The following is a 15319-nucleotide window of genomic DNA, read 5'->3' on the forward strand; positions in this document are numbered from 1 at the left end:
TGTCTACACTGCACTCTAAGCCTGGACTCTGGCCCAGGAAAAACCCAAAAAATCAGTCTGAGTCAGGCCAGCAAGTACTCAGGACGTGGGTTCTAGGATCCTGTTGGGGGGTTCATCAGAGCCCAAATTCTGCCATGACTCAGGTGCAAGCCCTGTCATTTTGCAGCAAGGATGCAACTGATGCTGCAGACCCATGCCAGGTGATCTGTGTAGTGCAGCATAGACGTATTAACACACTGTGAGATGGGTTCAGGAATTGTAAACTCAGGTTTGCAATGTAGAGTGGACACTCAAGCACAGGCTTGGAAACACTGAGTCCACAAGCCTGGGTCCCACAGACCTGGGCTTAGTAGACATACCCAGGCTAACTTTCAGAGCCTAAATTGAGGGATCTAGACTGGCAGTTAAAAAAAAAAGTATCTTGTTTTACTTGTAAACTGAGCTAATTTAATATGGAAACAAAGAGATGATGTCCAGGGTATCCACATTGCTATGTTAGAGTCATTTTTCAGGGAAGAACTACACTTTGCTTTAACAAGATAGCAACCCCATGAGCTCATGACACGTATTATTTGTATCTCAGCAAATACATACAGTATATGTGAACACACTCCTGAAACAGCCATAGCTTATGACTAGGTACAAAGCTCCATCAGTCTCTCACCTGATTAAAAAACTTGCACCCCACTCTCCTTGCACACAACACTGTACCATTCTTCTGACAACAGCACCCATTCACAGCAGTTTACTACTTCTTAGTTTTTTGTACTTTTCATAGCAAGAAATGCAGTAACTCTCACATGTCACCATCCCTTTTGCAATCACACAACATTCCTTTAGCTGCTAGAACAATTGTTTACATGGAAAAAACAACTTTAGGAAAGTATTTAACTGTTGTCTGTGAGATAAGTATTTTGCAGATTTTGAAAAGTGAATCACTGTGTCCCGCTTGGTTCCTCTCTCTCTCCCTTCTCCGCCACCCACTCCATTCTTCTCAGCCCCCCTACTTCCTGATACTCTTCTCTGCAGCCATTGTTTTGTTGAATTTCTTTCTCTCCTGGACATGCTGACCAACCACATGATACCTAAAGGAAGCTTGTCTCTCCTCTCTGTTTCCTCTTAGCAGTAGTTGCTGCAATCAAGAGGCTGAGTGCCTGTAGAAATAGCTGGAAACAAGGATGAGCCAAGCACTGTGTGGACTGACAGCTTTCTGAAGACCATCACAATGTGATCTTTGGACCACAGTGTGGGAACTTCTGCTTTATACCATGATGATCTGTTCATTTAAATAGCCAAGATTTCAAAGCCATGGGACTAGGGCATGCATTAATGTATGTTGCACAATAGGATAATGTACATGGAATCTTTGATCCATCTCCAGTAAAATGTATTTTCAATTACTGTAATATTTCACTTATTTTAGTTTGCATTTTTTAAAGAATTACTAGGTCTACACTTTTAAGCAAAAATCTTTATTGTGGACTAGAGCCAGGAATTCTTCTTTTGCATTGTCACCCCTGGGATTAGCTAAGTAATCAACAAGCCATATAAAGCAATATGCAGGAGAAACGTGCATGGAGCTTGCATCATTTAACCTTCTGATAGACAGCAGTTTTCTATTTTCAGAGACAAATTAACCTTTGTGGAATATTTCCCCGTGTAGCCTATTTTAGCCTATATTTTTATGATAGCTTTTTAAATTTATTGTGCCACTACAATAAAATATTTTAAAAAGTACTATTCTAGAGGATTTGTGCAACACAATTTTAGTCAGCAGATCCTAAAGGAGAATATTATAACTTTGATACCACAATGTATTAAGGAAAATTAACACGTAGCATAAAAGGGACTTTATGCCTTCAAGTGCACAGCATGGTTTAGAAACTAATTTCCGAAGGAAATACAAAATTTAAGCATGCTGATTGAACTATAAACTTGCCTCTTATAAACAATCAACTTGCACTGAATTGTAAAGGAAATGTTTCAATAAAATGTGCCTGTACTTCCTTAGCCTAGCCAAATTTTAATGCTTTTTGTTCATAAAACAAAAATTCCCTTTATTGGATTCTAGGAGAAAAAACGCTTTGAATGCAAGGGACGTCATTTTGAGTCACTAGATTTTATGAAGGACATTTTCAGTCAGGAGAAATATAATCAAAGTGTGTGGTTGTTGTTGAGGTCAGATGAGGCTTAAAATGACAATGACTAGGAAGGCCCGATTGAAAAGAATGCTGCATTTGTCTGGACACTACTGACACAGCAAACTCCTGCCAGAGATCTAAACTAAGTGAACAAGCCCCTCCAAATTCAGAGGTTTTTGCTTAAATGCTTAGGTCCTGTGTGAATTTGGAGGGGCTGGCTCGTAGGGGGAGGGTTACGATAAGTCATTTTGTGCTGAGATATTACTTTGCACTCTGTTGAGGTCATGATGAAAACCAAGTCAGGACATTTTAAAAACTGACAGCTGGACATTCTGAGTGTTGAAGGTTATAACAACTATAGGCCTGAGTCTATTTTCTTGGTAATGCTGCCATAGCATGATTCACAGCTGCTTCCACGAATGCTTCTTGAGCTGCTCAGGAAACAAGCCCTACTCCTGGTATTAGGATGCAAGTGCTCATAGCTCCCAGTTGCAGTTTTCAGGAAGATGCTCATCACCTCTTGGTGTTGTGCAGTATGAGGGTGAACCAACCCCCAGGCCTGTCCAAACGCCAGGGGTCAGAGGGCCACTTATTAATTCACACTGAACTGTAAGTATACAGTGCCCTTATCATACCTAGCCTATGCTGTGCATTACAGTGCCCGTATCAGGCCTGCCATGGACAGGATCACAACTAGAACAGGTACAGAATATGAAGTGTCAATGCTGCTTCCCTACATTGTCCTGCCAACAGACCTCCTCCATGATCTGGAAAGACCATTCTCCAGGTGACAAGAAGTTAATTGAGCCTCAGTGGCCATTCATTCTTGGTCCTGTCAGCTTGGCCTGCCAATAAGGGTGGTAATTACCAGTAACTGTAAAACAGTTACCAGACTATTACACAATAAATTGAATCCAACATCTCACCTCACGTATACTCGGCAGCGGTCTGAGAGTAAGGACTTTCATCCTTCAGAGTTGAGTTGGAACTGATCCTGCGAACTGAGAGGTGACAGTTCCCTCAGCCATCTAGGGTCTTTGGAGATTGTTTTTCTTTACATTTTCTGAAGTATTTTAATGTTGGGAAAAGGCACCAGAGTGACACCACTGGAGACCCAAGACCTCTCTCCATCTACTTACATATCATGGCATGGTCAGTGGCAATGCAAGCTTCTCCACAGTTCCCTGCCAAATACCTCACCTGCCCTGGAGAGATCACTTCTACCAGTTATTACTGCAGAGCTCAGACTCCATATACATTCATTGCTTGGCCTCTCTGTTTACTATATGTGAGAGAAAGTGAAAATACTTTGTCATCTCCAAACAAAATCCAGTCAGATGCTTCAATATTGTCCTTAATTTCTTTTATATTAGATCTAGCACCATGTAGGGGTAAGGGCTATAGAAGCAGACAAAGTGCCACTACCAAGCACATCAAAATTATTAGTTGTTTTGGAAAGGTAGATATTTTCAATTATGGTTGAAAGGATAGCTCAGTTGTTTGAGCATTGGCCTGCGAAACCCAGGATTATGAGTTCAATCCTTGAGCGGGCCAGTTAGGGATCTGGGGCAAAAATCAGTTCTTGGTCCTGCTAGTAAAGGCAGGGGACTCGACTTGATGACCTTTCAAGGTCCCTTCCAGTTCTAGGAGATAAGTATATCTCCTATTATTATTATTCAGGGGGGAAAGGGAGGAGAAGAGGCAATATTTTTGGCATTCCTTCAAGTTCTACAAGGGATCAAGCAAGGTTTGGCATGCTTCATTGCCTCTTTCACACAGCTGACCTCTCCTTACCACTTAAAATCAATAAATGACTGCATCAGTCTTTTTGGTACCTCCTGGTCTGGTTTCAGCATCCAGGGAATTATTAATTATTATTATTTATTACAGTGTTTCTTGCTGCCCTAATTTCTCACATTTTATATTCTCCAGTGATTGAACTAAGCATTCCATTCTTTTACTGCTACTAATTATTTTAAAAGGAATCTCATTCACAAGATGGCTTTTTGCAAACTCTACAATTCTACAGGAAACACAGATCAAGCTGGTCACATAGTTTGCACTTTTCAATTAAATATATCATGGTAAGAAGAGCTTTTCTACAATGTCAAACAATGTACAACAGGGGAAACTTCAATCATCCTTTTAATTTTCAGTGCAGTAATAGACCAGCTCCCCATAAAGTAAAGAGGACAGTTAGACAAAATTAAGAATGCCAATCTTCCCTACAGAAGAAAGCAATGAGCAATGATGGTAACATAATTAAAAAGATCCATAGATTTGCTAAAAATAGGAAATACTATAAAAATGCTGAATGAAAAAGAGCAAAAGAAAAAGGCTATAGAAAATATGTGACAGTTTACCTCATGTACTGAAAGATGTTTCAAGGGTATTTTCACTACTGAGTGTTGTTTTGAGTGAATACCCTTGTCCTTGGCAAATCAGAATGACTGACACCCATAATTTGCAATTTCCTAAATTTGAAGCGTTTTTTGATTGCTCTGTAATGGTTTTACCTAAGTATTTTTTTTCAAGTTGCAATTTTTACTGTTTAATTTTGAAATCAATTTGAGATGTCTTGAGCTATATTAATAAGCTGTATTATGCCTTCACTCATTTTCCTTTGAAGCACTTATTTAAAAAATGTGTATTTCTAATTATTTTTAAATTACTCTACTTTGCACATTACAATTTACAACAATTACAACATTTTGTATTTTTTCAAAGACCTTCAGTTTTAAAGATGCTCTGTGTTTCAAAAGCTAGAGAAAAAATGGTGTCAATCTATTTTTACCCTTTGTGAAATAGTCACTAATTTTGCTGGTGCAGAGCTGAACCAAAATAGATATGCTAAATATATAACATCTACTTATAATCACTTTGAGACATATGCACTCATGAAAAAGAACAGTCATTATCATCTTACCAATCATACTGGGCCATATCCATTGGTGTAAATCTGGAGTAATGCCAATGGGGTCAGTGGAATTACACCAGGTGTACTGGAATATCTGGCCTGTTTTCACTCATGAGTGTGATCTAGAGGAATAAATACGGGACTGGGCATTTGTGAATGCACAAAATGTATTCTATCTTCCATTTTCTCCCCATGTCCTCATTTTCTATCCCTTTGTCTCAAGGTCCCATGTTACAGGCTCCTTAGTCTCAAGGTCCCATGTTACATCTACATTCCCCCAGACACAGAACTAGATGAGTATCTCTTCACAGACTGTTGATGCTGCTACTTCATTCAGAGAGAATGCTGAGTGATGTGAAGAACTGCCTCTATCTGGGTATAAGCATCTGGTCCCAAAGCACTCAGCAGAAAGATTCCCATTGACTTCAAAGAACTTTGGATCAGACTCTGTACATGCAGACCTAAAACTACAGTTAAAACAATTAAAGAGAAAAAAGTCAGTTATTATGGAGTTTGTTGGTGGAATTAAAAATAATCCATTAAGAGGACTAGAATCAGTGTCCTACTCTGTAGGTGTGCTATATAAGAGCTAGTTATCATCATTAGCAGTAATAATAATATTTATAATTATTATTATTATTTTGTCATGTGTGCAGTTCAACACCTCTATGCCACACAGGTCAGGTGAGCCATATGGTGGGGAGCTGAACACAATGGATTTTAAACACATATCCACAATTGGATAAGGATTCAATATGGTGTACAGCTGCTGAGCCATTGAAAGGGCCAAGAATGGATCTTTTCAGGAAAGGAGTTTTTCACAAAAACTAGTTTATAATGAGTTTGACCATAAAGAGAATATCACTTTCCTGCTTTATGTTCACATCCCTTAGGATAAGGAGAAGATTAAATGGGAAATGGATGTCTCTGGTGCATATGACCTGTCAGATGGCTAAGTAAATTATGACTACAAGGAAGGTAAAGCCTGTATCTCTGACTTCTTCAGAGGTCTCCACTCTTGAGGTTGCCAAAGGACCAATAAACAAAGAGAAAACCCAGGGACAAAAATGAAAGAACAAAGGAATAAAAACTCAGTGTGGAGAGGATTATGAACATAAAACACTCAATTTTATATTCTGAGTAATGTTACAGGGCTCTAATTTTCATTGTTTTACATCAAAGAATTATTTGCTTTTCAAAAAATTATCTTACAAGACTAATGAGAAAAAATACTAGCTTTTTTTATGACCATTGGATAAGGTCATTAGGATGCTATAAGGAACAGTTACTTACCCTATGCTAACGGTGGCTCTTTGAGATGTTGTGATCAGTGCAGATACACAGTAGGTTCTCATACATCTCATGTGTGTGACACCGATTGTTTTTAAATAGCAGTGTCTGCTATGTCCACACATGTGCCTGTGCTTCCTCATGTTCCTGTGTGAGGGCATAAAAGGCGGAGTGACCATGACCCAATCCCATTTCCCTTGCAATTCTTTAAAGCCCCTGGTTGCTGAAGACTTGAAAAGTGGGGATGGAGAGCAGGCTGTGGAATCCACACTAACTAACAACATGTGGTTCTTGAGAAACCACAGTACTAGGGGGTAAGTAATCATTCTTTCTTCTTTGAGTATCTGTCAGCCACTGTAGGCGACTAGCAAGGAGTATCGTCTTGGGATGATGGGAGTGAGGAGTTTCAACTGCATCAAACAGTGAATGAAGTGCTGCTCTCTCACACTTGGCATCTGACCTAGCAGCTAACTCCAATTCATAGTGTTTGACAAAGGTCACTTGGTTACTCCATGTTGACACCTTACTGATTTCTGATACTGACACATTCCTGAAGCAGATTGTGGAAGTTGCTTGTGCTGCAGTGGTGTGAGCCATGATGTTCAGTGGGAAGGGTATGCCAGCCAGCTGATAACATAGTGAGATACATTTTTGTTATCCATTTGAATATTCTTTGTGAAGAGATGGCTTGATCTTTAAAACCCCAGGCTATTGCTAGAAATAGATAAGGCAATAGTCTGAATAGTTTAGCCATTCCAATATAATAAAGAAAAATCCTGGCTACATCTAGTGTGTGCAGTGTGTTTTACCCTAGGGCTAAGTGTGGCTCCAGAAAGTAGACAGGTAGATTGACCGACTGGTTTAGATGAAAATCTGAGACACTTTAGCAACAAACTTTGAATGAGGTTATAGCATCACCTTGTCCCTATGAAATGTTGCACAGGGGTCCAGACATTAATACTGATGATCACTCACTTTCCTGGCTTAAGTGATAGTCACTAGTAAGACTATCTATACAGTGAGCAAATGCAGGCAGCATTCTGAGAGAGGTTTGAATAGATGCTCCATAAACCTCTGGAGGACTAAATTAAAGTCCCATGCAGGAGTAGATTATCTGACAGGTGGGTAAGTTGGTAATAATACTTTGAGAAATTCGATGATGTGAGCTGAGAAAAGACCAAGCACAACTGTAAAGGCAGATGACAAGCTGAGATCACCATAAACTGGACTTTAACAGAGCTGAATGACAGGCTGGCCTGTATTAAGTGCAATTAAGTAGTCAAGGATCTTCACTACTGAGACCTGGGTTGGGAACAGACGATGTTGGGCTGCCATGTCAAGAACCTATTCCATTTAGATGAATACATCCTTCTGGTAGATATTGCCCTGGTATGTATCAGGATTTCCTGGACCCACAGTGAGCAGTCTCTGTCTGTGGTACTTAAATAGACAACAGTCACACTGTCAGATTAAGTGCCTCTGGGTCTGGATGAAGTACTTGGCTGTGGTGCTGTATGATCAGGTCTGGGCAGTCTGGGAGCTGCATCAGAGTCTGAATGGACATCTGTAACAGGCCTATCAACCAAAATGGTTATAGCCAGTTGGATGCTATAAGAATGATCATGGCTTAGTCTCGTTTGATCATGGATATTACTCTGTAAATCAGAGGAATCAGTGGAAAAGAGTAAAGCAAGACTTGGCTCCACTAAAGGAGGACAGCATCCAGGAACTATTCAGTGGGACTCAGGCCCACTCAGGAGCAAAAGTTCTGACACGCTTAGCATTTCCTTGGTGGCATTCAAGTCTATTATGGGTGATACCCAATGACAGACTATCAGGCATATGATGGGTCTGTGTAAGGACTATTTGTGATAGGCCATGAATTGCCTGCTCAGGAAGTTTGCTATGCTGTTGCTGACTCCCAGGAGATGAAAGCCACCAGGGTTACCCTGTTCTTCAAGCCCAGCCCATAATTTGATGGCATCTAGGCAGAGGGGTCAGAAGCTGGTGCCCCCTTGTTTGTTAAGTAGCACACAGCCATTGTGTTGTTGGTGAAGATTTGCAGCACCGAGTTTTGGAGGCAGGAACATCATACAGACCAGTCTGATGGCTCTGAGCTCCTGGATGTTCATATGTAACCTCAGATCATCTGGAGAACCAAGTTCCTTGAATTTGCAGGTTGTCCAAATGAGCTACCCATACTATCCCTGATGCATCTGTGATTAGTGTCTTTGTTGGAGAGGGGAAAGAAAAGGGAGTGTTCCAGACACCAAAGAAGCTCTGCAATAACATTCTGTCAGTGAAACCTTCTTGTTTGGCCAATGCCACATAGAAGAATAGATTGATCTGAGCCAGAGTTGAAGGGGCTGCAGGTGAAGTCCATTCAGTCTATTCAAAAATAATTTTACATAACATGTTTATAGGTTAAAAAAAACCTTTCGCCCACTTTGGACAACAAAAAGTGTTAATCCAGGCAAAGGTTCAACATAACATTTTATATGAGTAAAATGTAAAAACACCCCATTTTCACATGGACTACCTCAGCGCCCCCAGATGGTAAAATGAGGTTGGAAACACATACAGACCACTGCACTGTTTGATCTCAAATTAGTTGTAGGCACCTGCATTGTAATCCAGAATCATTGTACATAGCATGTACCATTAAAAATATCATCCCAGTGCACTGAACCAAAACAAATGGAAGTTTCTCTACCATTTCTACAGTTGCTCATTTTGACCCAGTGTTACTCTCAACCCTTTAACATTATGGAAAATGGAGCCCCTCATAGGGAATGTGGGAAAAAGAAGCAAAGGAAGAAGTTCAGAAAAAGCTTTTTGAAAATTAGTAGTCGAATTAGAGACATTTAGCCACTGGCCCTAAGAGGTATCAGGATGGAATCATCTAGTAGAAACAAAGCCTCACCCTAGGAAACTTTAAAAACATATATTTGACCAAATACTCATTCAACTCTTATGTACTTCTATGCATTTGCTCTCCCACCATTACTGTATACATTTCTCTCTTTATTACCAGCCTCTTCTTCTCACTCTCCAGTCATGATAGAGTTCAGTGTTGGTTATATCCATGGGCTCGTTTCAGCAAACATTTACTCCCAGGAGTCTCCTTACTCCTGAACATAGTCCTGCTGAGGACAAAAGTACACTGGCTTCATTGTAACTGCCACCAGGGAGCAATCATACACCTCAGAGTAACTATCTACATGACTGGACCAAACAAACGTAGAACAAAATTAAGTGAGAAATAACAAAGACTTTGTTGTAAAGAGCAACAAAGAGTCCTGTGGCACCTTATAGACTAACAGATGTATTGCAGCATAAAGTTTCGTGGGTGAATACCCACTTCGTCAGACACATGCCCCACAAAAGCTTATGCTCCAATACATCTGTTAGTCTATAAGGTGCCACAGGACTCTTTGTTGCTTTTTACAGATCCAGACTAACACGGCTACCCCTCTGATATGTTGTAAAGAACATCCCTAAGGTGACAGAGGTTAAGGTTGTATGTGCAATCTTAATTATGTCTTTTCTTGACTTTTGAATGTGAAGCTTACAATTTGAGTCCTCTCAGAGTAGCTTTTTGGCTGAAGTAATAGCTGTATATAACCATAGCACTTTTACAGAAGTTATGCTTTCAAAAGGTCTGGCCAAACAAGAATAACTGGAAGGGATTCTGTTCCTATAAACACTGGTTTGTGGCATTACTATATAAATCAATCAGGAGAATCAGGTTGATTAGAGAAAGAACAACTTTTTGCAGTTATTTTCATAATCAGCAATGATGGAAAAAGTTCTGCAGCGAGGCGGGGAGTTTGCTTACGTGTGGGAGTATATTTGGTTCGATTGTTTTGTTTTTTATAAGATTCCACTGGCAGCACTTAACAAGTTTCTTCCATTTTGAGAGAGACTACTGGCTCAAGTGGTACTCTCCATTCTCTCTCAAACCAACAGAAACTTTTTAAGTATGATAAAACTGGATAACTTTCTAAAAGCTCAAACAGAAATTACAGGCCTGATGCAGAAATTACTGAGGCTATGGCTACACAACAGAGCTTACAGCGGCGTAGCTGTAGCACTGCTAATGCAGACACTCTGATGGGAGAGAGCTCTCCCAGCCACTTACTTACTCCAGTCCCCGCAAGCAGCAGTAGTTATGTTGTTGGGAGAAATTCTTCCGCTGACACTCGGGTGCTTAGGTTGGCGTAAGTACCTGGTAGTGTGTCCCTAGCCTACGTTAGGTTCTTTGGCCTGAGTTATGCAGGAGGTCAGACTACATGATCACAACAGTCCCGTCTGGCCTTAAAATATATTACTCTACGAATTATTCCATTAGATCTCAGATCTTGCCTCCAAATTTGGCAGATCCTGAAGGATGTGCACAGGTGTCAGGGGATTCACATTTGTGCCTCCGATCCCCTTCATCCTTGCTGAAGGCTGCCTTCATGGTGCCCAGAGGGATGGTTCTGTATCATCTCTTCTGAAGAAGCTCTTTAGAGCTTGAGGGGCCAACTATGTCCCCCCTAGTGCTCCCTCCCTTGGCATAGACCCCAAACTCATGGACCTGTGCAAGATCCAGAGGAGATTGGTAGGGGGCTGGTGCAGAGGTGGCTGAGCCCCAGTTCTGATGGGACAGGGAGAGCCAATATTAGGGAAGCAATTTAGATTTGCTACTGCTGTCAGTTATGGTACAACAAGGGGTTTTAATTTTCTATTTAGAAGAAAAGTATGACAACCGAAAAGTAACTGCTTACAGCATTTTGCAAATGTTTGATATTTGCTCTGGAATACAGGAATTGCTGAAACAGCCCACTGCAGGTCCCATATTGTAGTCAAATTACAATTATGATTTCCACACTACTGATAGAGATTATCTTGCTTCTCTGACTTGAAATACAAAGAGATGCTAAGAAAAATGAGTGTCCGAAGCTGCCTGATTTATTGCTAGTAAGGGCTTACAAGGCTTTCACTGCTTCCTGAATGTAGATGAGTGGTCTGTGGTGTACCCTTTCCAACCCACCCATTCTAAAGAAATTCATGATTTTTTCTAACCACTAGCCTCATGTAAAGGCTCTTTTACTCTGATCCTGTTAATTTCCACTTCTGATGTTTTCCTTTCTCACTAAAATCAAGCTTTGATCCTAGTATGCACAATAATTATTGATCCCAGGAAGAAAGTCTCCACCAGTGAGCCAATGTCTACCCTTCAATCTACTGTTCATTGTGCTGTCACATCAATCCAGGTTCTGGTTTAATGGGTATAAAGAGAGATGCATCTAAGAGGAGAGATCAGTAATGCTCAGCTATAAAGACAGATTTACGTAGGTGATCATACAAGTATTCTTTCTTGGCAAGTCAGGAGAAGGTAGAAACGGAAAGAGGTATTTTCCTTATTGATTAATGGAAGCAAGTAAGAAAGAAAAATAGATTAGCTTGCAAAATGCATTGAAATAACTTTGGAAGAAACAGACAAGAAAATCAGGATCCCCAACATACAAACCTACGGTACTTTCCCTATAACTATTCAATAGGGTCTACCATATTCCCTTGCTAAATGCCCAATTGCCCAAGCCATAAGTCCCATCGACACAATAGACATTAATTCTTTTGGAGATTCTGTGCAAAGGTGCTTCAGTTAGCCCACATACCGAACCAGAATTCATTTGCACATTTTGTGGGAAACAAATTCAGTACATACACAACAGTGAATTTCCCCCTCAAAATACTTGCCAAATCTCTACTTTCCCAATGTGAAATAATGGCCAGCTCTAAGTTGTAGAAGCTAAAAGTTTTTGCACTAATTATTTTTAAATTGTGAAGCAAACTATTCTGTTTTGTTTTGGGGTGGTTTTTTTTTTTGGCCGACTCTTTTGTGTGATACTTTTATAGAGGAAAACTCAGCATACCAGGCTGTTCAAACTTACACAAGCAACTTGTCCTGCATACAGTGGTTCCAGCATCAGGGAATACAATAGTGAGCGTTACATGACCTTTGCACCCCGCCCTGTGTGCAGTTCAGCTGGACTCAGGATCTGGCCCACTCTCTCTACTGACAAGGAACCAGTTTCCTGGCAACAATAATCACATGCAGTCACAGAACCAGCTCCTCTTATTATCTGTTTTTATTAATGGACATACTAGTATATTACTTTAGGGAACATTTTCAGCATATAATGAGACACTTATAATGAAAATGTGGGCATTAGGGTTTCCATATTATTGAAAGCCAATAGACGGAACTCTTATCAACGGAAGTATCATATCCGACGGGCTCATAATGAGATGAAATGTATTATTAATCCCATGGCATGGACTGAATGCTGAAGAGTCTTTAGAACAACCATTCACTCACCGTTCAGAATTATTGGCAGTTCAGTATATTGCTGCTTATAAATGTTCTCACAGTTTGGGCACTATAGTCCCAATTCATCAGAACACTTAAGCATGAGCTTAACTAATGAATTGAATGTGACTTAAGCGTATGCTTAATTGTTTTGCTGAACGGAGACTTCTAGCTAGTGATACATTTACAGAGAAAACACTAGGTCTTTTCCGATATGTACCTGTACTTAACTGTCATTAATGTTATCTGTGCATTTGGAAGGAAGAAATAGGGTCCAATTCTGCATGCTTGGCTCCAGTGGGATTGAAAGGTCTATGGCAACTCCCTGGAAATGCTAAGAACCTTGCAAGCTTGGACCATTAGATGTACTGCAAAGTATTCAGAAAAATCTATCATTCAGATCTAGTTTGTGTTGTGGCCAGAGAGAGAGAGAGAGAGAGAGAGGACAGTTAATGCTATAATCATCGACTGAGCCTCATAAGCTGTGAGCAAAAAATAAAAAAATGACAAAGACATGCACCCTGGAAACGACATGATCTATTACAGGAATAAAATGCTAAATAGCTTCTTGTCCCGAGCACAGTCAGTTCTTTTAAAAGTACATAGTGAGATCATCTCTACACTTAAAGAAATTGAATGGGATTAAACCTTGATGGTCCTTTAAGTAAGAAGTTAGTTTTTATCCCAGCACAGCAGATGGGAATTTATTTTTCTTTTAGAATTAATTTTTGCCAGAGGCTTCTGTTGCCCATGATTTACTGGGTGTAGGCAATGTTCTTCCATTCATCCCAGGACTGTTGATACTTTCGTGGTCTCCTTTGCTGCTGTGGATTACTACCATGCATTGAAGACCTGATCCTGAAAGGTGCTGAGCACTCTTAACTCCAATAGAAAGCAAAGGCATTCAGACCCTCACAGGACTAGTGCCCTAGCTGTTATACAGTCATGAAATCACAGTGCTTGTCACAGGAAAAAAACCTAATTTATCTTTGCAACACGTGAACATGAAAACCAGGAGCTGCCAAAATAATTTCCATACTCACATCTCACAAAGTCCCATATTGGATTGTTTTAATTGTTTTTTATTAACATTGGTGTAGTTATATTTCCTAACAGAAACTGAATAGAAAACACAAGAAATTCAGAGTCTTTATTTAAAAAGAAAAAAGTTAAACTATACCTGTTGAGCAGTCTGAACCTGTCCACTTAGGCTCACAGCTACAGACACCAGTATCCACACGGAAAGTCCCATGGCCTGAGCATTGCTCTTGACATACAGGAAGAGATGTCTCACAGTTTACTCCTCCCGAGCCTGCAGAGCAGTGACATTCCCCTTGAACACAGACACCATGGCCAGAGCACATAGGATCTAAACAATCCTCTGGAGAGAAATAAATAAAATAGTGAACCCCACTGACACTTTTACGTTGCTTTTCTAATATACAACATAAATGGTTGTTTTAAATAGGCAATAAAATGGCTCTTCTGCAAACATTTTGTTCAAGCAGAGCAATAGTAACAGATACAGAGGAAACAAAACTATACTAAAGTGCTATAAAGGGCCAAATCTTGGAACCTTTATTCACATTAGTAGTTTAAACTACTCACTTTAGTAGTCTTTACGCAGGCTCATTAGACTTGAATTTGCAGGAAATTAAGAAATCACCTTTATTTAACTCAATTAATTACATTTATAGTTTAAACTACTCTATGTATGTTACACAAGATGATGAACAACAGTGAATCTTTTATGATACTCGGGCACATCAGTGTGTGCATATAACCAACTGATAGCCTTTGTCCACATTTCCTTTAAGTCACAGCCAGAAATATGCATAGAATTTTTTTTCACTCTTTAAAATGAGAAGCCAATGCAATCTTCATGCAATGATAGACACCTCCAGAGATCATTATGGCTTCACCTGTCAAGTCCATTTTTATATGGACAATTTGTTAAAATGCAGATTATCAGCCATACTGGTATTTCAGTAGTAGACCTAGGCACAGAGTGGGGAGAGATACTACTTAACATTTTTGGAATACTGCTTAGTGTTTATCATTTGGTATGTTTGTACCATATTTTGTTTCCTTTTGGAAAAGAAAAGTTTTATTCTTACAAATATCTGTGGAAAGTAAATTTTGGCTTTGCCACAAAAAATCTGTTCCTGAAACAATGTCACCTGGCCATCCACCAATCTTGAATAATGAATCCTTGACTAAATACTCACTATGAAGAGCTCACATGTTCACAAAATATATACACTGGGCAATTGCAGATAATAACCAGATTCATACAAATCATAATCACAGATGAACAATTTGCAAACAGACAAAAGGGCTAAATTTGTTCTAAATTTGGACTAAATTGTTCCTTAAGAACTGAGCAAGCTCTAGTGAATAATTTTAATTTAGGTGTTAATTACTCCTGTGGCGCCTTTATAGACTTTTGTACAAACCCAGCACTTCTTTATCATGGAAACTTTTAAACAGGCCCCGTAGTTTAACCTCCACCCAGACTCTCAGACTCCCAGACTCAGCTGGCTGATGAGAAACTCTGCAGGGATGTAGGAAACAGCAATTCTGAGGAACAGCCCAGGTTATGGAGTAGGGCCA

At 39.8% G+C, this 15319-nt stretch overlaps 1 protein-coding gene across 8 annotated transcripts in view; it reads right to left on the minus strand.

Annotated features, from left to right (window-relative positions):
- The window catches only part of TENM1 (teneurin transmembrane protein 1), a 517028-nt gene that overhangs the window by 158935 nt on the left and 342774 nt on the right, over positions 1-15319 (minus strand). For all 8 annotated transcript variants that reach the window (XM_045030001.1, XM_045030000.1, XM_045029999.1 and 5 more), the window contains one exon: positions 13887-14087. In XM_045030001.1, coding sequence (XP_044885936.1) covers positions 13887-14087 — 201 coding nt within the window. The remainder of the gene's footprint in view (positions 1-13886; positions 14088-15319) is intronic.

The sequence above is a fragment of the Mauremys mutica genome, chromosome 9, assembly GCF_020497125.1.
Source record: "Mauremys mutica isolate MM-2020 ecotype Southern chromosome 9, ASM2049712v1, whole genome shotgun sequence".
NCBI classification, from domain to species: Eukaryota; Metazoa; Chordata; order Testudines; family Geoemydidae; genus Mauremys; species Mauremys mutica.